The following is a 25226-nucleotide window of genomic DNA, read 5'->3' as shown; positions in this document are numbered from 1 at the left end:
TTACAATAAGGTCTGGCTCCTTGGAAGCAAAATAGAAAACAATGAGGGATGACTCAATATTTTTTATTTCTTGTTTAGGACTAAACTCTTCATGTTCTCTGTTGAGCTTGTGTGAAGTCATCTATCTCTCCTCCCAGTGGGGGGAAAGCTAAACATAGAGTCCAAGCTGATTCATTCATGATGGAGCAGCTCCAACTACACGCCGTTTTCAGTTTGTTTTTTTCTTTTTCTTAAAAAATGCTGTCATCGAACAACTAATTTGGATCAAATGCTTATTCCTTAAAAGGACATTTAGGGCCAGAATGAAAAATGTTTAGCTCATTCTGTAATCATGAAGAAGCCGGAGGGGAAATGGCTTTCTTTACTGCAGCCCGCTTGCTTGCGTGCTGCTTTTTGTGGCCTGCTTATGGTAAACACAGTTAAATGCAGTCAGATTTGTTCAGTGCTGCTGACTTTAGGAACGAGCAATCACGGGACATTTTGGGGACAGTGTAGCACAGACTTGGATTCTGAGTCCGGTTATTCTCCCATAAAGCTCATTTCTGTGGAAAGCAATAAATCCTTTAGGGAGCAGTGTGAAAAGTGCAGTAAAATAATGACCTAAGTCTTTTGACTTTAGCCAAAAAGATTATATACCAGTAGGTAATTAATTTAGATTTAAACATGATTACTTAATTTCATGTGCTTCTTCCAGAATATGACCGCTGATCCCTTGCTAAGCTCCTTCTGATCCTAAAATAAATGCCTTATAATTATGGTTTGAAGCTGGATTCCTTATGGTTTCAACAGATGAGTTAATAGGCCAACATTTTCTGGGAATACCAGTATTCCCACTGAACTATTTCTGCCTCTCTGTCTTTCTTTCTGTTTTTTTTTTATATATAAACCAGGCTTCAAAAGGAAAGAGTTCAGAGGTAAACTGGCAATTGCCATCACAGCCAACTTTATCAACAGGAACACGACAGCGGAGGCCAAAGTAGAGGAGATCAGCGGCGTGGCGTTCATTTTCAACCAGAAGTTCTTTCTTGACCTCAAAGAGGAGACAGGTGGGAAAAGACACGCCGTGAACTTCCATCCTTTCATCCATTACCTCTACACCCTCATCTGTGCAGTGTGTGTGTGTGTGTGTGTGTGTGTATACCATAAATGTTACAGATGAAAATGAACTACATACCTGTTCAGTACAAATGAAACACATGGTTCAAACTGGGTTATTCAGTTGTATAAGTTTTTTATTTTTTATTTTGTTTGGTGATTTATTGGGAATGTATGAGTTTCTACCTCATTCCTAAGCTGGCCAGCCAGATTGATAATGTGTAGCGCTCTCCGTTCTGGACATTATCAATCTGGGTCTGCTCCCATCAAATCCGTTCAGGTAAAGGTGGGAAATTCAGCAGAACTTTCTAAACTGATTGGGCGAAGGAACACCTAGTGCCCGCCTACCAAAGGTTGGTTTAAGCCAATCACAGTATCAAATGAAAATGTAAGCAGCAGGCGCCATGAGCAACCACAACAAGTTACGCTGGTCAAGTACAAGAAGGACTCTCGTGTTTTGTCAACGCACAAATATCGCGAGAATTAAGGCAAGGTTACCTCATCCCTAGATACTAAACAAATGAACATAAAAATAAATTCTGCTAAAGAAAATGGAGATTTGAGACGGAAATCTGAGAAAACTTTGAGCTGAGTTGAGTTTATTTTAAGAACCGTAGGAGTGTTGAGATGCTGTTTTTTCTATGCAGGCATTGATCTGGAGAACATCGTGTACTACAGGGACAACACACATTACTTCGTCATGACGGCTAAGAAACAGAGTCTGCTGGACAAAAAAGTTGTCATCAATGTAAGTAACCTGTGTTTTTTTTATGCATTCGTTTTCATCACTTATTTTATTTCTTTACATGCTTTGTTTGACTTTTGCTCAAACACATTTGATTAATTATTTTTTATTGAGTCTAATAAAGCTGTCATGGTTGGAAATTAAGTGTATTTTCATTTTATTTTACCCTTGGCTCACTTCAATAATAGCTGAGATGTTATTAAACTACATTTCTAAAGGGTTTGTATGTAATTCAGCCTTCGTACTCAACATTCATCTTTTTTCATTTATAAGGATTATTGCTTTGTCCTTATTTCTGGGCAGCATTTAGTATATGTCAGTTACTTATTACTATGTTCTTAATGTGGTATTAAAACACCTTTGAAATATGCTTTACAATTGATTAAAAAAGGAACATGGTTATTGTTTCTTTCTTTAAAAAATAAGAATGCACATTTCTATAAAAATGTATATCATGGATACTTCTCACCATATTCATAATATATTTGTCGATCTCCTCTTTAATATAACTTTAATTCTAAAAGACTAAAGAGCTGTGAAAAAGATGCTAGGGTTTTTTTAAAACCATTCACAGCTACGATTACATCCCCAAATCTACCAGTGCTAATTAAACAAGATATACTATTTTTTTTGTGCCAAATTAGCTCTTTTTAAAGTAACATTAGCAGCAGAAAATTTGGCCTTCGTGGTTTATCGCATTTGTTTGTTTTAGATCAGCAGAAAACCAGAATCAGAACTGTTGTGTAGACTTGCTTCAGTATCAAAACCATGATTGTGTTTTCATTATTTTTTACTTACTTTTTTTAATAAGACAAATTTAGGCGGCTGCTTCACAGCTGACTGACAGCTCACGGCAAACACAGGAGAAGGTGAATGCTACCCTGTTTTCCACATGGGAAACATCTGCACTATGTGTGACGTGAAAATTATTTCGATTTCAGGAAATGTGTGATAGAAAATGTTAGTGACAGAAAAAGCTAGCCTTCTAAAACCATGGTACACTTTGAAACCTGAAACCTTCCCAAGCTGAGTTGGTGCACAATGCACCATCCCAAAGTGATTCTTATTCCCTGACCCAAAGCTAAGGCTTTATTTTCTGGATTTTTTTTCTCCCGTCCATTTTCATTCATACAGGACTACATGGACACCCAGATGCTGCTGAGCAGCGAAAACGTCAACCAGGAAGCCCTTCTGAGCTACGCCCGAGAGGCCGCTGACTTTGGCACAAAGTACCAACTTCCCACCCTCGATTATGCCATGAACCACTTGGGGCAGCCAGATGTGGCGATGTTTGACTTCACAAGCATGCACGCGTCTGAGAACGCCGCCCTGGTCAGGGAGAGATTCGGACACCAACTGCTGGTGGCTCTGGTTGGCGACAGTCTGCTGGAGGTAAGGGAGGGCAAGGCGAATCAGGCACTTTCCGGGCTCTTGACAGCCTGAGAAATAAACTGTTAAATTAAAAAAGCTTGATTCACAAATGTTCTCTGGCAGATGACATGTCTAATAGGAGAGGTAATTTATATGCCAGCCAGTGAGTGGTTTTCTTAAATATTGCACCTAGACTAATCATGTTGTCAGAAGAGACAGGTAGTTATTAGCGCGTCATTAACATTAAAACTGAGGAGGAAGTCTGTTTGCTTTACTGGCAACAGCTACTAAAATGTCTGAAATATCTAATGTGGGAAAACAGGCCCATGGTATGTGTCACTTCTAATGGAAACATAGCAACTAGCTGAGGAATAAAAAGATACTTTTTAATTCCAGACAAGCCTGAAAACTTGACCCCTGATGTTGATCTTGTTCTTTTCTCCCCACATTTATAGTTTCACTGTACATGATCTTTTTTGTGCAGTCACCAAATATGCTTACTCTCTTAAAAAGCAATCAACAAAAACCGTGATTCACATAACACACAGTCAGTCGTGCACCTAGATCATCTTTTGTTTTGCGTATTTCGGTTCTCATAATCAAGCCCTACTACTTCTTGGAAACTTCAAAATGTCATTAGGCTTTCAGGAAAGACACTGAACAGACTTTTAAGAAGCAGTACTGGCATATGATGCGTTTGTTTTGTCACAGCCCTTCTGGCCAATGGGAACTGGTTGTGCCAGAGGTTTCCTGGCTGCCTTTGATACAGCCTGGATGGTAAAGAGCTGGGCTGAAGGCCGGCCGGTTCTGGAGGTTCTGGCAGAAAGGTACATACACATTCTTTAAGAAACATGCAGACCTTTACCACAATCACTTTTGCTCATACCTTTCATTGTTTTCCATTTATATTTTAGGGAGAGCATTTACCGACTTCTGCCACAAACTACTCCTGAAAACATTGCTAAAAACTTCGACCAGTACACCATAGACCCTTCAACCCGATACCCCAACCTCAACTCCTCCTGCGTTAGACCTAACCAAGTAAGCTAACTTTCTTTACCCCTAACTTTCCAAAGGTCTCTAGTACATACATTTTTACTTCAAGGTATGTTTGTTGTTTTGTTTTTAGGTGCGTCACCTATACGTCACTGGAGAGCTTAATACCTGCTCCCTGGAGCGTGCCGCTACGATACGACGGCCTGTCAATCTCTACAGGCGAGGTAAGTGTCTGAGGAGTCTGCAGACTGGGAGCTGCTGACTCATCTAAGTGGTATTCAGGGTGGTGATCTGACTGGCATGATGTACTCTTCTTTAAGGGAATCCTAATATGAATTTTGCTCCTGGCCGAACACATAAAAACACAACGATATAAATTACCTTTGGTTTAAAGGAATAATTATGTACAATCCTTATTTTTTTTTTATTTTTATTTTTTTTTATTTTTTTTTTACATGTGGGGTTGAGATAAAGTTTTGAAATAACAGCGAAGTTGTTGTGAAAAGAGCAGCCAAACACACATATTTCCCACTCCAGGTTCATCATTGCAGTATGGTTCTGAAAATAAATAACATTTCATTCAGACTGCTAAAGCAATCAGGTGCAGAGATATACACTTTCCTCTGTATTCACTTCCGTCATATTTAACAGCACACTGTTCTGCTCACAGTTATTACATCATTAGACCGCCACAGCAGCAGCCCACTGCTCCCCGAGGGATGGGTTAGATACAGAGGACATATTTCATTACAATTAACAAAGTTGCAATGACAAATGAATATTATTATTATTATTATTATTAAAGGACTTGATGATTCATGTCTGCCTCTGAAAAAACTTGCTTTTTTGATGTTTCTATTCACAGAGTCTGAGATCCGGCCGTCGCGGCTCCTTTCTTGGTGCCAGAAACAGATCGATGGCTACAGCAAAGTGTTGATAACAGACTTGACGACTTCTTGGAGAAGTGGCATCGCCCTTTGTGCCCTCATCCACAGATTCAGACCCCAGCTGATGTATGTAACACATGTTGGGCAGTAAACCCCCGCTTCACCTGTAATTTCTTGTTTCAAACATTTTTTCCCTCATAATCTTAGATTTCACGGTTTGAAAAGCAGGCCATCAAGAAGATACGTCTTTGTTTCTTAAAGAAACGTTCCACCTGTGTTTGTAAAATACTGATGCGTAAACACTATATTATTCCTTCCTCCCTTAAATTTGCCTTATATTTATGAAATTGTTTTGTTTTACCACCAAGCTTAATTTTTCTGGACAAAAAAAAATGTAAAGAAACAAGAGAAAAGAATGTGCAAAATTATGGCTACAAAGTTCATCCAAAATATACAATCATTGTCATATCCATCTGGTCTTAATGTATATGAAAAGGACTACTGTGAAAGCAATATTTAATGGCTATTAAATTTATTTATTTTAATAGGGACAAAGCACATTAATGAACATCAGTATAAAAACAAATGTAAATATGCCAGAATATAGCTACAAAGCTAATTTTCAACTGTAGTCCCTAGGCAGGCAAATAAATAAGAAAGAACATATAATATACAATATAAGCATCACAAGGAAAATGTTAAAAGTTTAGTGGTCACATGACTGGTTTGTTTTCATCCATAGTTTGAGTTGAGCTCTAAAGCTGATCAGTGTAGGGCTCTCCCGTATGTGCAGAGAAAGACTGTTCCATATGTTAGTGGCTCTCACAGAGAGAGTGTTCTGACCAAAAGTTGTTCTTCTGTGAGGGACCTCACAGTCTCCTCTGGAGGAGGCCCTGGTTCTCAGGCCACTTGAAGTCTTAGGTTTGAACAGAGTAGACACAGGAGGTGGAGCTAGTTCATGTAGCGCTTTATAAATGAAGCATACATACTTAAAATTTATAAAATGTTCAAAATTTAAGTGATTGTACTTATTCAAGATATTACATACATGGAAAGAATTGGGTTTTTGGTCAAACACTTTAAGAGATTTTTTGTACAGTGATTCAATTAAATTTAAATTGGTAACTGTGGTGAGAGACCAACTTGTGATGCAGTATTCAATGTGAGATAAAAACATTGAGTGGAGAACCATTCTAGCAGCACCAAGTGTTAAAAAAGACCTGATTTGTTCAAAATTTTAAGGTTAAATTTGACAGTATTGGCAAGTTTTTTTAATATGATTTTTGAAAGACAAAGTGGAATCAAGTATCACACCAAGGTACAAGGCTGGGACAGACTCAAAAACAGGACAGATCATGTAGGGCAACAGACAGCTAATTTAAACTGAGGCTATAAGGCTCTTACCAGGAGGTTGCAAACAGGGACAAGAAGAGATATTCCGGCAACCAACAGAAAACAAAGGCGGGCTTAAATAGGCGACAGAACAGGAGAGCAGGGCGGGGCTAATTAACAAAAACAGGTGGAGGTGATAAAAGGAGCACACTGACTGATAGACAAAAAAAAAACCTAAAGTAGAAAACAAGACTAAACAGACATGAGCTGAAATAAAAGTTAATGACACTAACAAGGTAAACCAAAACATTACACCAACTAAACGAGGATCCAGACAAGACAGAACTCAAAAACAACCAGACAATCAAAGACAGGAGAGAGGAGGAAAACTAAAACTAATAACATAAACCAGAACTAAACTCGGAATATTACACATTTACTTGCTCCATAGCTAAGGTCAGAATAGAAGCTGCCTCAAAATAGTATTTTGCGTGCCAATAAAATGCTCACAATGGAGAATCACTGCTGTAGATGCCCCCGCATGACACAGATGGTAAAGCCAAACATGTAAAAACGTCTCAGAGAACATTGGAAGCATCCTGAGAAAAGCTGAGAAACAAAAGTGAGGAAATGAGGATTTATTGCTACTATTTCTTCCAAACTTTTGGCCCGTCCAGTATAAAGTTTTTGTTTTCTGCTGAGAGTTGTAAAAAAACAAAAATAAAATCAAACCAAGGTTAAAAAACACCAAAAAAAACCTGCATGTTCTGAACTGTTTTTGCTACGATTTTCATTGTCAGTTCCTTTTCTGCGTACAGATCAGGAACTGAGAACAAAATCAGTTCCTGTGAAACACAAAACCCACCGAGAAACGCTGCTGGTGTGGCCCTAGATTGGCGCATTTACAAACATATTCATATAAGCTCGCCTCTTCATACCTTGGCACATGCAGCTGCAGTTTTTAGCCGACCCGTGGGTTTGCGGGAACCTCCGGTTTTCCCCTCCCCTTTTTGTCCGTCCATACGCAGGCCTGTCAGCGGCGCAGACGGAGGAGAGGGGAGACGGTTCACGCTGAAAAGGGAAAGACTGAATGACGCTGATGTTTGTCTGTGCCGCTGCTAGGCTACTGATCTCTTCTGAACATTTCTCCTCCACCGGTGTCTGCATACCATCGTTGTTTGAGAACACATCAGCTCCTCTTTTGCTTCCATCACTGATCCTTTATTGCAGTTTTAATGCTTTAATAAACAAGGCTTATGAGGCCATGACAGTATGTTTCTGTGTCAAGCGAAGCCATTGTGCCTGCACCGACTGCTCGTGTCAGCATGATCCTACACTCACTCAGCACCGGTCACCTGACGTGCAGAAATGAAGGATTTGCCATGAAATAATTCCTTCAAAGAGTCTCTGTTTCTTGCTGCCACATTCCTGTCTGGTTATTCCTGAATGGATAAATGGATATTTAGGTCATAGGTAAATGGGCCACTGAAGACGCTGGGGGTAAATGTGAAGCAAGAGCAGTCGGAAGAGGCCTAAAACTCAGAGTATATTATGAATAAAGCCAAACAGCTTTTACCTAAATGTTCAGTCTCCTTGTTCTTCAGTACTTAAGCTTGGTTTATTGTTTCTCTCTATCGTTATCAGAGATTTTGACTCTTTAAATGAGGAGGATCACACCGCAAACCTCCAGCGGGCTTTTGACATCAGCGAGCGGGAATTCGGGATCAAGCCTTTCGCTTCTGCGCTGGACCTGAGCGCTGACGAGGAGCTGGACAAGACCAGGATGATCTCTTACCTGTCCAAGTTCTACGAGCTCTTCCGCGGAACGCCTCTACCGCCGTCGGGTACGCGGCTTCTCTTTTAGTCAGCACGGCCTTGAGTTAACATCAATTCTGCATTTCTGTTCCACATTTCTGTTCCTTTAAAAAGAGAAAACATATTTTACAGATGAATAGCTGCTGTGCTGTTCCTGCCCTGTAGGGGCATGAGAAAAATGTCACAGTGGTGGTGGAACTATGCAGCCATGTAGTCTGTGACTCTTTCACATGTCTCAACAGAAGTGTTAGTTAAAGTAATGCATTCCTCCATTCATATACTTGGTTTTTAGACAAATCCTATTGCTTCATATAATACATTTTTTTTTTTTTGCAAAGGGAAACACGTTGTGACATTAAGGAGCTTTTCTGATTGACGTTTTATCGTTCTGTTGCTTGTCATGCAGCCTCCAGAAGAGTGGATGAAAACAACGAAGAATATCCTTCAGAAGAAGTCAGAGCCAATATTAAAGTTCTAAATCTTGCACTGACAAGGAAGCGGGTACCAAAGGTAACACTACCATCGATTCTTTTAATCTGGTGGACTAGATACAGTTAGGATCATTTCTACTTTTTCTAATATTCTATGTAGCAATTTGTATTAATTCAGGGGTCTGTTGCATTCAAATTCATTTTTCATGCCTGTTGTACACTCACAGGTTGAGTGTAACTTAATGTAACTCCAGTCAGGAAACGTACTTTTTTTTTAACTCAAGGAAGAAATCACAATATAGTGCTGTACATATCTGTTTTCGTGCACCGGCGTGCAATTAGTCTTATTTACTTTGTAAATGAGACTCTGGAGTGCACAACGTGTACCCAGTAGATGCACAACAAAACTGAGCTAAAAGCAGGCTAAGATGATAACATTTGGTAAAAATGGCAAAATATCAGGGTCTAATCATTTTCACATTGCTCCGTTTTTTTACAGGATGAGAAGAAGTCAGACGTTACAGACTCTATTTACAAAAGGAGGCGAAGGTTCTATCTGGAGGAGGTTTGTTAACACAGAGTTTGGTGCCTTAGTGCAGCTGCGTTACAGCGCTTGTTATGTTACTGTATTTTTTTTACTCCTCTTCAGGCCACTATTTCATCGGGCAACGGCTCCTCCGTGCAACACGAACAGGATCCAAAGGAAAGTAAAGTGCGCTCAATGGCTTCTCAGCTGCAGGCTAAATTTGAAAATCAAAACAGCTACACGATTCATAAAACACAGGTAAAAACACTACAATATGTCAAAATGGATGTGGCAAAATGGATTGTTTTACTCTGGTGTGACTGTTTTAAGTGCCCTGCTAGGAACATCTATTATTATTTTTGAAAAGAAAAACATTTGTATATCTTCAAGTGTTTCACATCTTTTACGTAATTCTGTCCTTTCGAACTCAGTTCCTTAATTATCTTTAACTGTGCTCTGTAGTTAAAAACATGATTGAATCTTTCCCTCTTTTTTCTTTTCTTTACCTTTTCTCTAACACTTGGTCCATTCTTTCTCAAACCCCAGTCAGACTGTGAGTTGTCCTTGGTGCTCCCTAATCTTAATCAGACTGCGCCTCGGCCTGTTAAGATCAGGTCTCCTAAGCCTTCAATGACGCAGGTAGATTGAAGCAGCACAATGGTCCAAAAAAATGTCTCTGACGTTCTTGTTTATGTTCATTCATCCCCCTTTTCTAAAAAGACATCTACAGATCATGCATATGAATTTATAATGTGGTTATTAAACCGGCTGCCACGGCATTTTTTGTACATTTCAGTTTATGAATATTTCAGAACTTAGTTGAGATAATTTTAATTTCCACTGACGGTAAGGCTCTTTAATTGAATCTTGCATTGATTAGCATGAGACATTAGGCTTGAACTACTGTATTTCACACATGAGCTAATTTTGAATAAGACTTTTAATTTTGGATATTTAAAAAGCTTTGTTGGTGGTTTTGGTTTCTCTAGTCATCACTGAAGTCGTTATTGTATAAAAATGCATCAATCTAACGTTGCCTGGGCTTAGCCTCAATCTAGAGGTAAATATTAAATAACAAACTTTGTTATTTGTAGAATTAGAATTGATTAATTTATTTTTTATTATTTACTATATTACATACCATGTTTGCTCAGTTTGAAAGCAAGTTTGTTTTGGATTTTCACCCCAGGGTCTGACCAAAAACAAAAATATTTTTAAGATTTGAGAATCCGGGTGAAGGATTTTTCATGTTACCCATGGGTTTTATTGTGATTTACATTTATTGTAGTCAGAAATTACAGCAAGTAAATGAAATCAATAATTTCCATTTGTTCTTGTGGATTTATCTCAAATTGGAGAAATGTAACAAATGATGCTGGAGAACCCGGTAATCAGCCAAACACAGAGTATGTTTTAAAAAAAGTTTATTGAGAAGATGAGTGACGGATGAATAGGGGCAGGCGGGCAGAATCAGGCTGACCAGGGGTTGCAGGCAGTGACAGGACAAACCAGATGATGAAGGCAGGGGCTGACCGGAACAGGCGATGTATACCGAGGATCCACCAGCTGGTACTCACGGGGAAATAGGCAGCATACAGCAGTGTGGGCTGAACACAACAGGGCAGAAAAAGCCAACTGGCTGAGCATATACGTAGAAACTGGCACAGGCACAGCGGCAATATGCAAGAAGCAAGTCGTTCTGACAAAGAGGGGATGACTGAGGCAGGTATGAGTAGCCGTGTAAACAGGTGAGCAGAGTTGACTCTAATTAGTGCAGCAGGTGGATCTAATCAAGAGCAGAGTGGTGGCTGGATGGGGACTGAGCTGATTGGATGATAACTGGTGGAGGAGAAGTGGACAGAGCTGATAGGATGGTCGCTCAGAGGCGACAGGGCTGATTCAAGGAAAGCCCGGAAAAGTCCAAAACAAAGACACGAAAAACCTAAATCACGACAAGAAAAGCCCACACAGAGAACTTGATTAGTCACAATTAGTCACAATTCACGTATAAAAGACTTTCAGTGCAATCTTTTGTCAGTTTTGGGGTAAAGCATTGAGAACCACCTGCATGGTTTTTGAAATAATCCACATGCTCAGAGCGACTCTAGGTATGGATTTACAGAAGCCTTTATGTGTACTATCCCTTTCAGTTTGAAAAAAGTATCAGAAAAGCAGCTGAACAGTTAGTCAACCTCCCTCCAAAGACTCTGCCAAAACCCCAGCTCCATCCTCAGCCCCGGCATCCCTTTTCAGTCGTGAAGCTCAGACATGTCGATCAAACCGTCTCTGAGATGAAGCCGCAGCCTCAGTGTGAGAGTCCTGAGCCCCCCGCGTCTCCTCCGTCCTGCCGCCCTGCTATCTGTTTCATGACAAGAGTTCTGCATCGCCTCAAAGAGGTGGATGAGCACGTATCTGAGGTGAACGCTTTCTCCTGCTTTGCTTGTCTATATTCTGCTTTGCTCTCTTCTTTACACTGCTGCATGCTCCCATTCCCAAAAAAGGCCCTGCAGTGAATGATGATTATATATTATGTTCCCGTTATACGTTTTGGCTTGTGCAACATGCAGTCAGATGAAGTCAGCCCCCAATTATCTAGCTTTCCAGCAATGTAGAGCAGGCCAAGAGAAAACCTGGCTTGAGTTTATTTCTCTGTTACAAACTGCTTCGCCTGTGACTATATGTTGGCAGATTTAGAATATTTACCACAGCTTCTATCAGTGCAATTTGTACCAGGGAAACCAATATTTGTTTTATTTGCTTTCACAGAAATATTTGCACAATCGGTCCTCTGAGAAATAGTTGCGTAAAAGCCAAGAAGTCCTTCCTTTCAAAAATAAGCAGTTCTTTTTTTCAGCTCAAAATGTTGCTGGAATGACTTTTGCACTTTAAGACATCGCCTATTAAAATAGATTTTTATTCTTTTCAGTTTATTTATTTATTTATTTTAACATATGTTTGTTCAACCATTCAACATAATGGCTGTCTGCTAAGAGACCACACATTTCAAATATTCAGGTAATAGATGTAATCTTTTTTCACCATTTTCTTTTCTGTTCTAACTTTTTACCGGATTAAACTTCTCTAAAAATACAAAAGGTTTTTATCATTATTAATAACTTTCGCAAAAATTTAAATTAAGTCGTTTTTCAAGCCACAACTCTTCTGTCTCCAAATCTAGTTTTACTCATATAAATACCTTTTTTTTTAACGTGATTGCATTTTTATTCTGAAAGAAATGAAGTGATATTGCCTCAAATACCTGAAATGTTTGTACGTTGCCGTTTATTTTCTTACATTTCCCTCTGAGATGAGATTAACTGGAAGCAGCAGCAAAAACATTTTATGATTTTTATGAAGTTAAAAGGTGTATTCATACTAAAACACAACCCAAAAAAGTACAATTTATCAATATATTGTGAGCCAAACACCTTCCATGTTAACAGGAAGAGGTTAGGTCTGCAGAGGCTGGCTGCTGTTTCAGTCTGCCTGGTTAGCTGAAACCCATCCATTTGCTGTAAGTTAAATTAAAAATGCTGAAATAATTTTATCGTAAGGTTCTGTAATCTCCCAAAACCTATAAAATTTAAACAAAATGCTCAAAGCTGTTGGATTTTTGTGGAAAAGGGATCTGTAAATCCTTGTGGAGCAGAAACAAGAAAACAGACCGACCTGTTTACTTTTCTCAAAGAGACGCATACATTTGACAGAAATGTTTTGGTTGACTGTTTTCCGTTTTCTGGAGAAAAAAAAAGTTTGTTCTCAGCCAAAAGAGTGGTATATTGGTCATACTTACTTCTAAAAAAAAAAAATGCTTCCTGTATCTAGCCAAGTTTAATGCATGTGTGCATCCACGAAAAGAAAAGGTCACTGAAAATGTATGCTGATGCTAACAGACTTAAAATAAAACATGATTAGGAAAAGATTTAAACTCTGTGCTGAACCTAACATTTGTCAGCGTTTTTTAAGGCTGCATGGGAAAAAAAATCAACCTTAAAGATTTGAAAATTCTTCTATCAACTGGGGGTCCATAAATGTTTAATTGCGGTCTCAGGCCACATACAATCATGGCCCACATGTTAGACACCCATGGCAGAGTGACACAGCTTAGAATACAGCATATACTTAAAAACAGTCTCTTGTGAAAGTGTAGGTGTCTAATATCCATTGTATTGTTGTGTATTGCACAAATATTGCATAAACATTTTCAGTTTGAGTTGCTTTAAATGACCAAAACCAGCTGAATCATGGGCTGCATCTGACTTGCCATTTGCTCTCTACCTCTCTGAGGATTTATATCCCTTTCCACAAAGTTGCTGGGATCTGACCTATCCTTACGCTAACTTACTGATTATAGTTTCGCACAACATCCCAGAACCATGCCTTTGAGTCCTGACTGTAACCCTAACCAATGTGACTAAAACTAATCTGCCAGTTTACGCTGGAAACAGAATAATGATTGTTTTTGTCTCGACAATAGACACTCTTCGGGCCCACACAGGTCATCGCAGTTCTTAGTTTAGTCCACACAGTGAAACCTAATCTGTTTATGGGTGAATGTGTCATCTTTGTGCTTAAGGGACACGACTGCTGACTCTCCCTTTTGTCATCTTGTAGAAAAAAGCGCAGACACAACAAGTTAGAGAGTTTCAGACAAAGAGCATAAAGGAAAAAGCTGTTCACCTTAGAGGACTGTTCTCAGGACACAGTTCTGATGTTCTCAAGGTGACTATCTCTGGAACCGTGTGAAGCTGTGTTTTTTTTTTTTTTTTAACACCAGCATGCATTGTCTCCATTTTGTGTTCTAGTTTTACCTTCTAGTCATTCCTAAAACAACAAAACAACCACATCAGTGTGTGATTTGCCGTGCGGAATAATTGCATGTTTAGATACTGTAGTAAAAGGATTGCTGTGTCTGCATGAATGCTACTCTATAGTTTTCTTCAGAAATAATGTAAGGATTTTGTTCTGCTTTAGAGCTCGTTTAAAGCGCTCTTCCAGCTCCTCCTGTTTTTAATCAACAGCAGCCCTCAGAGAAGCGTGTGGTGGCACTTTGTGGTTTTTTTTTTTTTTTTTTGCTCCACCCAAACAGCCCTGTTTGACTGAGCATCCAGATGTTAGGGCGGCATGTAACGCACTGTTCAGGGCACCGCACGATCCATGAATTCACGTCAGCACCAGATCTGAACCCTGCAGGGCATCTTTTGACAGACGGCTCCCGTAGGGCTCTTAGTGTCGTCCTAACATGTACTTAGCAGGCTTAATTGATGTGAAACCGTTGCTGATTTCTTGTTTTTCAGGGAAGTTCGATAAGAAGGACTTTTTCGCAGTCGGCCGATAAGTGCCACTCGTGCTCCAAGCGCGTTTACATGGTTGAGAGGGTCTGTGCAGAAGGGCTCTACTTTCACCGGGAATGCTTCCGGTGTTCAACCTGCAACTGTTCTCTGCCACCGGGAGCGCAAGCCTTCAACTCTGAAGAAGGTATGTGTCTTGAATGCCCCCACCCACCCCCCCTTTTCATATATAGACCACAACCAACTTTCTCGAACAGACTTACTAAGATAAGCGTTCTCGCAGGGAAACTGTACTGCAAACTTCATTTCTGTCAACACAACAACGGGACAAATCTGCGGAGGACTGTTTCTCTACCTCCAGTGAGTACCGTGCTCCTTTAATCATCCCACTCTAAATCTGATAAAGTAGAACAACCAACATCTCTGTCCGTTGTCCTCCTCTCTTAGAACCGTCATCGAGCTCAGGGACGACTTGCTGAGGACAGCGAGAGCTCCCAGTGCGGCGGCTCGGCAGAGCTGCAGAGCGCGCCCGAAGCAGGTACCTGCACCTCGTTCATAAAGAAAAGGCTGAACTGGTCGCTGAGCGTGACTCGCGCTGTGTGTAACGCCCCCTGGCATCTGTCCCACTGCGCTCGCAGCGCAGCGCAGGCCCTCACCAGCCACCTGAGGGACAACGCCCATGACTACACGTTGTTGTATGAGCTGCTGAGCGTGAGCTTGCCCCTGCTGTTTGTCTTGCAAGAGGTTCTGCAGCAGATGTACGCCGACGTTGTCCCCGATGGGCCGAGCACCTTGCAAACTGCGCTGCTGTGGCTGCAAGAGCAGGTCGGGCACAGGCTCATCTAGTTCCTCGTCAGGCGAAAAGGAGCTTTACCCTGGAACGGTTGCTCCGTGTTTCCACCAAATTAGAGGCCCAGATGCACACTGGCTGAGATTTGTCATTATTTGTAACTGCACACACAGGCGCGTTCTTTTAGGTTTACTCGTTTGTAAGCGCATTCGATTGCGATTGTGCGTCAACCAAAGAGAAGAAGACCGGCCAGTGATGAGGTGAACGAATGCGTTGAATGGTTACTAACGCAGGTAAGTTAAACTGACCAAAATCAGTTAGTTGATGTCTGGTCACCGTTGGTGTGGATTTGACCTAGTCACAAACTGTTTCTGAAATCCGGTAAATCGCTCCGTCAAAGATATGACTGATGAACTTGATGCACTTTACCCCGGGGAACTGCTTAGTTGCAATAAGCTGTCGTCTTGGACAGAAAGTCCTGTCTCAAGTTAACAGCCATCACTTTGCGGCCTAATTCTTGATAAATGCAGTATTTAGAAACGTCAGCAGGGCTGTGTTTTACTGACTCTGTGGCAAGTGGCTGTTTCCTTTTATGGATTGTTAAGTTTTATTTTACATTTTCATTAAAAAACACACAACACAAGAGTCTGCCACTGTGGACTGTCCTTAATGCTGGAGCCTGTCTGGCTTTATTTTTGCTGCCATCTACTGCTGACCCAAAGAATTACAGCAGGACAACGAGACGTTCGACCTCAAATTACTGATTTATTTTTATGCTCACCGTTTTAAACGCTCCTGTTTGATATGTTCAGATTTGCTCGGACAGTGTAATACAAATGCACGCTGTAACCCATTTGAATGTGTTTGCCATTTTTCCAAAGCATGCTGTTGGAAAATCAACTGCAAACCCCTCTGACTGGAACCACCTAGCTGCTTCCTTTTAAAGTACGCGGTCTAATGATGCTCACAGGGCACTTTGGACTCAGTTTCACTTTTATTTGAGATTTATTTGAAATTGACTTTTGCAGACATGTGTTTACAGCATGGTTGAACTTACTGTTTTGTTATCAGCTTTGTGATATTAGGAGTTAAGTCTGCAACTAAGTGCCTTGTTTACTGTACAGGAGGAAAACATAAGCCTTTCAGAAATACCAAATGACTTTTTTTAGCACAAACTGGACTCATAAAAAAAGATAATTTATACATCTTTAAAAATTATGAATCTGCAATGGCTTATTGTGAATGTTTATGTTGTCATGTTTGCGGAAACATTAAATGCTTGTGTGCATTCCGGTGTTTTGTTGTCTTTATTTTGCCATCGGTGTTTCAGCTCCTGTTTCTCTTCTCTTGTTGTTCAGCCGACGACTTTTTTGAAGCGTGTGAGGCACACGGATGGTTAGGAGATGTGGCATTTTGAAGGTGATTACCGGCATGGTCACATGGTTTGTGCTGTGAATACATAGCTGACACAAAGTGTCTAATATGAGTGAAAAGCTTGCAGGTTTGGCTCATTTAAACCAGTGTTTCCAGTATATCATCAACCCTTGAGCTGTCTGGGGAAGGAGTTTCTGCTAACTTAGCATGGCATGAGACTTTGGCACTCACAAAGCGTGACTTATTCTCAATCCTTTTATTTATCCATTTCCACCTCGTCCGTTTCCACGTACTACTAGGAGTTCCTGAATTCTTCCCCCATATTGACAGAACCAAAGATCAATGTGCAAGAAGACAGGTCCACAACTGGCTGGTGGTTCCGATTACCTCACAGTTAAATTGTTTGCTTTTACCACTCAAAAATGAATGCAACTATTTCTTCTGAAAACCAATAAATCCAGCACAAGTACCACCAGAGATACTTGTACCACAGTTTGAGAACCATGCTTCATAAGTACAGGTACATTTCAGCTGCAGTCGGACGTTGGACTCTGAGCTCCAAGTTGGAAAAGCCTAACTCAAAAGTCGACTTAGGTCAGAATATTTGACTTGCAAAGTGAAATGTTCTTGACCAATCCTAAGCTCAAAAATTCAACATGGCTGCCATGCAAATAGTATTTCATTACAGATGCACTGATATACCGATTCTCTGCACTTCTGATGGGTTGATTCTCATTAAATCAGAGGCAAATATTGGTTAGGTTGATTTAGATATTCTTCTATAACCAGCAGATTCTCCTTTTAGAATAAAACTGCATCACTTGGAATTACCATGAATTAGGTTAACCATTCCATCTCCACTGATGCAGCCGCTGCCATAGATGTAGAGACACATATCTATGGTGTGTCTCTACATCTAAGGTCCAGCTCAGATTGGTGGACTCTGAATAATCATCTGCAGTTCAACGGTGTGTGTCACTTTCAGACTCTCTGGTGAAATAGGCTAACATGCATGGAACACTAAAACTAAGAAAAACATTTTTTTTCTTTTTACGGCACTAGTGGCTCTTATTATATATAGTAGACTGTCAGGAAAGGGAGAAAACATGTGGCGAAAGACCTCAGGCCAGAATCGAACCCGGGTCAGCCACGTCGAAGACTCAGGCCTATGTATATGGGTTGGGTGCTCTACACCTGCGCCATTGCGGCATGTTGCTGTACTTCATTACATGGGTGTCTACAATCTATTTTAACAATGCTGTAGAATTCAAGTAATGCAGCTGAAAGGGTCATGGTTTAGGGCTGTGCAGCAGCAGGACCTGGCCAGGCCAATTTCTAGAGTGTATCAGGGTGTGCACGAAGAGAATGTGACACCAGCTATTAAAAAAAAAAAAAAAAAAAAGAAAGAAAATTTACCCTGCGGCAGAACTGATCCCTGCAACATGACGATGACCAAAAACATACCAGTAAACCCACCAAGAACTGGCTGAAAATCAAGAAACTGAAAGTCCTGGTTCCAGTCTAAGCCTGTGTCCGGATCTCTGTGAGATGCTGTGGGGTGACTTGGATAGGGGCTCTACACGAAAGAAAGCTCTCAAACATCCAACAGCTGATAGTTTGGACCGGGACAAATCAATGAACATTTGTTCTGTTGCATTGCAGGGAGTTGTCAAAGGCAATAGTGTTGTCCACCCATATTCCTGGTCTATAGGCAAATCCACTCCAATTCGCCTACAGAGCAGGAAGTGGGGGTGGATGACGCCATCACCACCCTGCTCTCAACGTTGGTACTTATTCACCATGCAGGGGCAAATACCTTTGTTTTTTTTGTTGTTTTTTTATTGAGTTTTCATCAGCCTTTTATTGCATCCAACCCCACACACTGGTAGATAGACTAAAACTAACAAATGTGGAAACTGCCTTTATCTTGTGGCTAACTGACCTCCTGACAAATGGGAGACGGGTCAAGGTAAATGGCGTTTCTCTGGAGCTTGTTTGTTCTTTACACAAATATGTGGCAAAGTCAACATGAGAATCATCACATTATAAAGTCTGCTGACAACTCATTCATTGTGTCCCCTCTGAATGGTTGATGGGCCCCAACCCTGTTTTGTAGGACATTCTGGAGTGGTGCCAGTTGTCCTTTTCGCTCAAGAACAAGCCAAAAAGAGAATGAGCGCACAAAGATTATTAGAAGACTTCTCTCCTTCTCTCTCCAGTCTTAATAAATGAACAGCCAGTGGAAGAGGTGAAACAATGGGAGCAGCTGGGCACCATGACGGACAGTGAACTGACATTTGAGTCCCGGGCTGATGCAGTGTGCAGAAAACTCCACCAGAGGATGCCCTTTCTCCGAAAATTATGAGGCTTGAAGTTGCTCTGTTGCATCTGTCCACCTTTTGCCTTTCTTTGCTGGTTTGGTTTTCCAGATCGAAAAAACCCCTAACTGCTCACAGAGTATTCTCAAAGAATGCGGGAAAAATGATTAGGTTAAAATTTATTGACATTGTGAATCTTTTCAGGTCCAGTAACCAAAGCCAAAAAAAAAGGTCTTGGTGGACCCCTCCCATCATCTACATGCTCAGTTTAAGCCCCTCTCTTCAGGTAGAGGTAGACTGAGCAGCTGTTTTACCCCCACACTCTTTGGCTTTTAAACAAAACCGTCGATATAAGTGTCCTAATTTGAGGTCACTATAAAACTGCTGAATTTTAACTTCTGTTTTAACTCTACTTTATAACTGATTTATTAATCTTTTAAAGGTGATTTTAAAATTGATCTGTTTTTAACTATATGAAGTTGCCTCTTATCATCCTGTCTTGTCATTTGTCAGAGAAATTGCTTGCGTGATGGCTGCTACTACTAATGAATTGCCTGTCAAGGACCTCATTTAAAGTCTTAGTCTGTGTCTTTCTTCTACAGGAGATGTTTGGCTCAGACTGAGGGCGGTACACAAACAAGACGAGTAATTTTAGTAACAATGTTAAATTATTGTGTTGGATTAATTATGTCCATCCACTTATCTTTCCAATAAACTTTTCTGCTTTCAAAGATAATGTGTTTGAAATAAATGTTCCACGGAGTTTGAAACTCAGGACACATATAACTGTTTCATTTGATTCTGTTAAAATATCACCAAAAAGGCTTAGACATGATACCTTGGAGGGTGAGCCACACATTTTATCTCAGCTGCATAAAGGATGCATACTTCATTGTGCACACTGATGCTCCTGTCAACTTCTGTTAAAGAAAAGTGTTCCAGTTTCATCTCTAAAACTGTTCAGAAATGCATTTGTAACACAAAAAAATCTTAATACAATTTTTTTTTTACTTCTAAACTATAATGCATTATTCTTGTAAAACAAAAACAAAAAACAAAAAAAAATGTCTTTTGCTTTCAGGGGCTACCGTAACTATCTTGCATTTTACAGCAACAAAAATGCACTTTCGTTAATCGTTAAGACAGCACAGCATGTTATGGACATAAATTGTATATTTTGCAAAAGTAAGATTGATAGTTGGCCTGATTACTTAATATTCAAAAAAAGAGTAAAAGTTTGTGCAATATTTTTGTGTCTTTTTTTTACTGATACTATTTAAAGTAATATACGGTTTCTCTGTTTACCTGTTTAGGATACAAAATAATGATAAAAATAAGCATGTGCATTCGGTGTTGAATCGTTTAAATTTGTTTGCTCCCTGCATTTAGAAGCTGCCAAAGAGGAGGTGTGTGTCTTGTGGCCTACAGGACGGCAAGTTACAGTCTAAGCTTTGTTATTTAAAATTTCTGATCATTTTTTAGAGACATTTAACTCTGTAATGATGGATGTCTTCATGTACTCTTCATCATTGTCTGGATTTGTTGCTGGGCTGCTTTGACCTATACTCTTAAATTACACAATGTCTTTTTTTTGTCAGAAAAAAATATATTTAACAATTTAAAGGTGTTAAGCAAAGATGATAAGAAACTGAAAATGAGACTTTTTAAAAAAAATGTTTTTTACCAAACTTAAAAACACAGTTCCCTGCCTCTCGCCCATTGAATGCTGGAGATAGGCACCAGCACCCCTGTCGACCCCACAAGGGACAAGCGTGATGGAAAATGGATGGAAAAAGACAGTTCTTTAGGTGTCAAAGTAAAAAAATTAACTACCGGTATATCAAATATCTTGTGCATTACAGGTTCTGGACTTGGTCAGTCAATTGTTCTGTTACATTTACGTTAAGATCAGAACGTATCAGTGAGGAATCTTTACTACTTATTACTTCTGTCACTAAACAAACATGGTAAATATCAATATCAATGTCATTTACTAACCACTGTTCAGACATAATCTGTATAATTGAGATGAATAAGAACCGGTTATTAAAAGCTAGAATATCCTGTCAAGTTTCGGCCTGGTTTTTTAAATTTAACAAAATGCTCTTGTGTTTACAACACTGTTCAGGAATGTACAGAAAAAAAGTCCAAGGGCTGAGCCTTCACAGCTTTTCTTGAGCACATAAAGACACTTTTATACCCTTTGTTGAAGCAAACTAACAGCCAAGCAAACAAAAGAAATGTCCTTGACTCTGAAAAAATACTATTTATTTTGTGAGTGAGTGCTTTGGTAATTAAACATTTTATGCCATGTGGAAACGGAATGTAGGTTTTTTCTTTTAACTTTTAAAAAAATTACACCCGAACTTAATTTCCTTTTTCAGAATATTGCTTGTTTAACATATTACTTAATGAGCAACTGAAAAAATGTGAAGCATAACATATCACTTATTCACAGGGCTGATGCGGATCTGGCTTGATGTAGGACCAGAAGGGGGCGCTATATTGTACATTTGGATATGGATACTGCAGTAGCTTGGCTAAAACTGACATCAGATTTACAGTTGGTTGATTTATCCAAAACTCTGTTTCCTACGAGTTTTTAATGTATACCCTAAAATGAAACATAACTGAAAACACACCGTTTTCATAAATGAAAAGGGTTATTAACTAAACTAATCAAAACAGTTTGATTTGTTTGATTTTTAAAAATATACAATTACCTTGGTTTATAAATATTCTTTTAAATATTTCAGTGAATTTACACAGTTTTAGGACGCATTGTTTATTTTTATTTTTTTATTAATTCCAGCACAGTTTGGCTTAAAAGCCCATCAAAAACGTAACGTGTGAGTGAAAAGGATCAACAGAAATATTGATAGTAAAATTTCCAGGGCAGTGAAACTTTGAATCCGTGCTGAGAATTTCAACAGATGCTGCTTAATTTGGTGGATTTCCTGCTCAGCCTGCACAGAAAGCATACGTGCATGTTCCAGATAAACCTTTTGTTTCCTGGACACGTTAAATTTATTTCCTTCAGGTTATGTATTTAAAGGCTTCCTCTGAATATCATAAGTTCAATCACACGAAACAATGAAATATGTCCCAGCATGAAAGAAATGCTTCATCGAAAATTAATTTTTAAATAAAAACATATAATTTTCTTAGATCGGATTGGGGCATTTGGCTTCAAAGGATAGTATTGTATGTTGTGTTCTGTTTCTACCGATACAAGGTGGGGACTTAATGTGTATTTTAGGCACAAAGAATATACAGCAGGGTGTTGATGTCGACTATGTTGCAGAAGCTTTTGGTATCATGAGCCAAAAAGGAAATTTTATTTCCAAATTGTTTCTTACGCTTATATTAAAGTTTATATATTAATTTCCAGCAAACCAGACTGCATTTTCAAAAATATCTATAACATATCTTACATGCACAAGACAGTTTCAGTTTTTTAATTCAAGGTACTCCTGTCCACACTGAGCCATATTGTATTGTAAAAGCTACAGCAGCCATAAACACACACACACAGTGCTTAGAGAAAGTATTCATATCCCTTGACATTTTTAACAATTTGGTTGCATTGCAACCACAAATTTCAATGTCACTTTTGGGGGATTTTATTTACAGACCCGATGAAGCACAAGCATTTGTGAGGTGAAGTGAAAATGAAAAACGGCATGTGCACGCCCAATTCAGGCCCCCTGAGTCAATACCACCTTTCATTACAGCAGCAAATCCATTGGGGTATGTCCTTTGCTCACGAACTGACTAACATTTTTGTCAATTCTTCTTTGCTTATTAGCTAAAGTTCAGCCGGATTGAATGGGGAGTATCTGTTAACACCAATTTTCAAACTCTGCCACATTAGATTTAGGCACGGGACATTGACAGGGTGGTTTTTACATGTTAATATGTTTCATTTAAACTATGGTATGAATCTCTGGCTGAATATCTCTGAAGTTTCCAGTCCTTTGCAGCAGCTAACAGGTTTTCTTTCAGAATTATCTGGTATGTAACTCCATTCATCCTTCAATCAAACTGTGACCAGCTTCCCTGTACCTGTTCAGGAAATATATCTTAACTATATGATGCTGCCACCACCTATCACGTTGGGAACAGACCAGACGCCCTTCCTGTGCCCCTGTAACAAGTGTTCTTTAAACAATAGCTTTATTTCTACCTCTCCATGACAAAAAGTTGTCCGATTAATGGATTCTGCCACCTGAGCTGTGGGTCTCAGCAGCTTCTTAACAGTTACTTTTGCCTCCTCACTGTCGCAAGACGGATTGCTGCAAAATTTGAAACTTAAAGCATTAGACTGTCTACCTTCACTTCATGTAAGGAAGAGGGATTGATGCAAAAACACGCTACACAATCATCTTTGTTTTCTTTGACTGAAAAAGTTTTGATAAATAAATAAAATTTGAATGTCTTTCATAGACACTGCATATGTCTGAATAAATTGACAGAATATTTCTGTGCATAAATTGGATTTCTTTTTTTTGCAAACTGCTTTTGGCTGACATCCACCTGAATTAAACAGAATTCAATTGTGCCATACTCTGAGGTGTCCGAGTTTGCGACTTTGTGTAGTAACTGGTTGAGCTCTGAAGGCAAATGGTCGTGCTGGGTTTTATTTAGGGGCATCACAGTAAAGAGGGATGAATGCAAACACTTTTCAGATTTCTCCAATAAAAAATATGCTAATTAGCTCACACAAACTCTGCCAGAGAGATAAGAGAACACCGATGCTCTACACAGGAGGGGTCAGAGCAGACTCACCTGCATAGGAGGCTGAGATCTTTAGGAGAAGCAGGGGATGCTCCTGTGAAACTGTTTTGACTCTGTGGTGGCATCAGCCACCTTTCCATGGTGTGGTTTGCTGGAGCAGCAGTTTATCTACATCTGAAAGGAAGCGGCTAATGAGATAAGCTCACCAGGAAGACCAGCGCTCTGGGATACCCCCTAGACCCAATGCAGGAGGTGGGAAACTGAAGGACAAAAATAGCATCACTGTTAGACAGTTTCTCTCACCCCACACATGAAGCTGTTACAGACCTGGAGAGCTCCCTCAGTTACAGACCACTGGCATCCTAAAAGCACAAAGGAGCGTGATCACAGGTCCTTCTTCCCAGCAGCTGTTAGACTTCTTAACTAATAGCCATCTCTGCTCCCTAAAAACACCAAAAGGTGTCTACATTCCTGTTGCTATTGGAGTTCCTTTATTCTTGAGTGTGCTGGTGTTTCTTTAATGCATAAATATAACTTTTTTTAAACCACTCTAATTAGTTGCACATTTCTTTAATTACTTAAGCATTGTTGATAACTAATAACTGTACAGTATTTTCTCTTATGTTGTAAATCTTGCATAAACGATCTTTCTATTTTCTATTCTCTTCAAAGAGGACGGAGCACTGATTCAAATTATTTCACGGGCTACACACCCTAAAACTAGTTAGATGAACATTGACACACACACACACACACACACACACACACACACACACACACACACACACACACACACACACACACACACACACACACACACACACACACACACACACACAGTTTAAGTTATTTAATTATGAAAATATAGTATTTTAAGAATTGTTTTAAACTGACAAGGGATGTTGACGTTCTGTTAATTCAACAATTAGTCATATTAAATGTGTTCACTGGGTTTGATTATAAATTCATTACATTATTTAGATATTTCTCATAAATCAAATCTATTTGATTTATGTCCTGCTGTCTGTAATCCAAAATGCTGAATAAGTTATTTAATAAACCAATTCAAGAAATGTATTGGAGGTGGTTAAATTATGAAATAAAGAAATAGATTAATTTTCACCAAAACAAATGATTCATATTTATTCTCTTGCAAAATGTCCAGTAGAGGCATAGATAGGTTTGCTTTGTTGTGTTTTATCTCTGCGGAGTCTAATCTGTTTACTGACCTCCCGTAACTCGTTCATCTCTTTTTCCTTGTTAAATAAATGACTTTTCTTTAAATGCATAAAGAGTCAGAGAAGAGAAAACTGGGTGTGCAGTAACTATGATTCGCCTTCAAGCAAAGGAGCAATCAGAGCCTGAAAATTGCATTGAAATTACAGAAGCTGTGAAAGTTGATGAAAAAACAGAAAAAGCTGGATAGTCATAAATCTAAAAATAAAAATGTCATTATTTTTTGCACTTTTACGCAAATCATCCTGCATTTAAAAACAATTCTCCCTCCAGAGGAGACAC

At 39.4% G+C, this 25226-nt stretch overlaps 1 protein-coding gene across 8 annotated transcripts in view; it reads left to right on the top strand.

Annotated features, from left to right (window-relative positions):
* Nucleotides 1–20702, top strand: part of mical2a (microtubule associated monooxygenase, calponin and LIM domain containing 2a) — a 32743-nt gene extending 12041 nt beyond the window's left edge. For 2 of the 8 annotated variants that reach the window (XM_036130751.1, XM_036130756.1), the window contains 17 exons: nucleotides 891–1046; nucleotides 1743–1843; nucleotides 2975–3232; nucleotides 3923–4038; nucleotides 4126–4252; nucleotides 4341–4431; nucleotides 5073–5220; nucleotides 8071–8270; nucleotides 8648–8751; nucleotides 9172–9237; nucleotides 9322–9456; nucleotides 9745–9837; nucleotides 11349–11615; nucleotides 13813–13920; nucleotides 14496–14676; nucleotides 14773–14849; nucleotides 14937–16567. In XM_036130751.1, coding sequence (XP_035986644.1) covers nucleotides 891–1046; nucleotides 1743–1843; nucleotides 2975–3232; nucleotides 3923–4038; nucleotides 4126–4252; nucleotides 4341–4431; nucleotides 5073–5220; nucleotides 8071–8270; nucleotides 8648–8751; nucleotides 9172–9237; nucleotides 9322–9456; nucleotides 9745–9837; nucleotides 11349–11615; nucleotides 13813–13920; nucleotides 14496–14676; nucleotides 14773–14849; nucleotides 14937–15335 — 2627 coding nt within the window. In that variant the 3' untranslated portion in view covers nucleotides 15336–16567. Of the gene's footprint in view, nucleotides 1–890; nucleotides 1047–1742; nucleotides 1844–2974; nucleotides 3233–3922; nucleotides 4039–4125; nucleotides 4253–4340; nucleotides 4432–5072; nucleotides 5221–8070; nucleotides 8271–8647; nucleotides 8752–9171; nucleotides 9238–9321; nucleotides 9457–9744; nucleotides 9838–11348; nucleotides 11616–13812; nucleotides 13921–14495; nucleotides 14677–14772; nucleotides 14850–14936; nucleotides 16568–16637; nucleotides 16699–19573; nucleotides 19758–20360 lie in introns of those variants that run through there. The other 6 variants (XM_021321741.2, XM_036130753.1, XM_036130752.1 and 3 more) reach the window with 6 other exon arrangements.
* Nucleotides 20703–25226: the final 4524 nt, after the last annotated feature.

This window comes from Fundulus heteroclitus, unplaced genomic scaffold, assembly GCF_011125445.2.
Source record: "Fundulus heteroclitus isolate FHET01 unplaced genomic scaffold, MU-UCD_Fhet_4.1 scaffold_38, whole genome shotgun sequence".
Classification (NCBI taxonomy): domain Eukaryota; kingdom Metazoa; phylum Chordata; class Actinopteri; order Cyprinodontiformes; family Fundulidae; genus Fundulus; species Fundulus heteroclitus.
The sequence above is the reverse complement of the archived record's forward strand: the minus strand, read 5'-3'. Positions and strand labels throughout refer to the sequence as shown.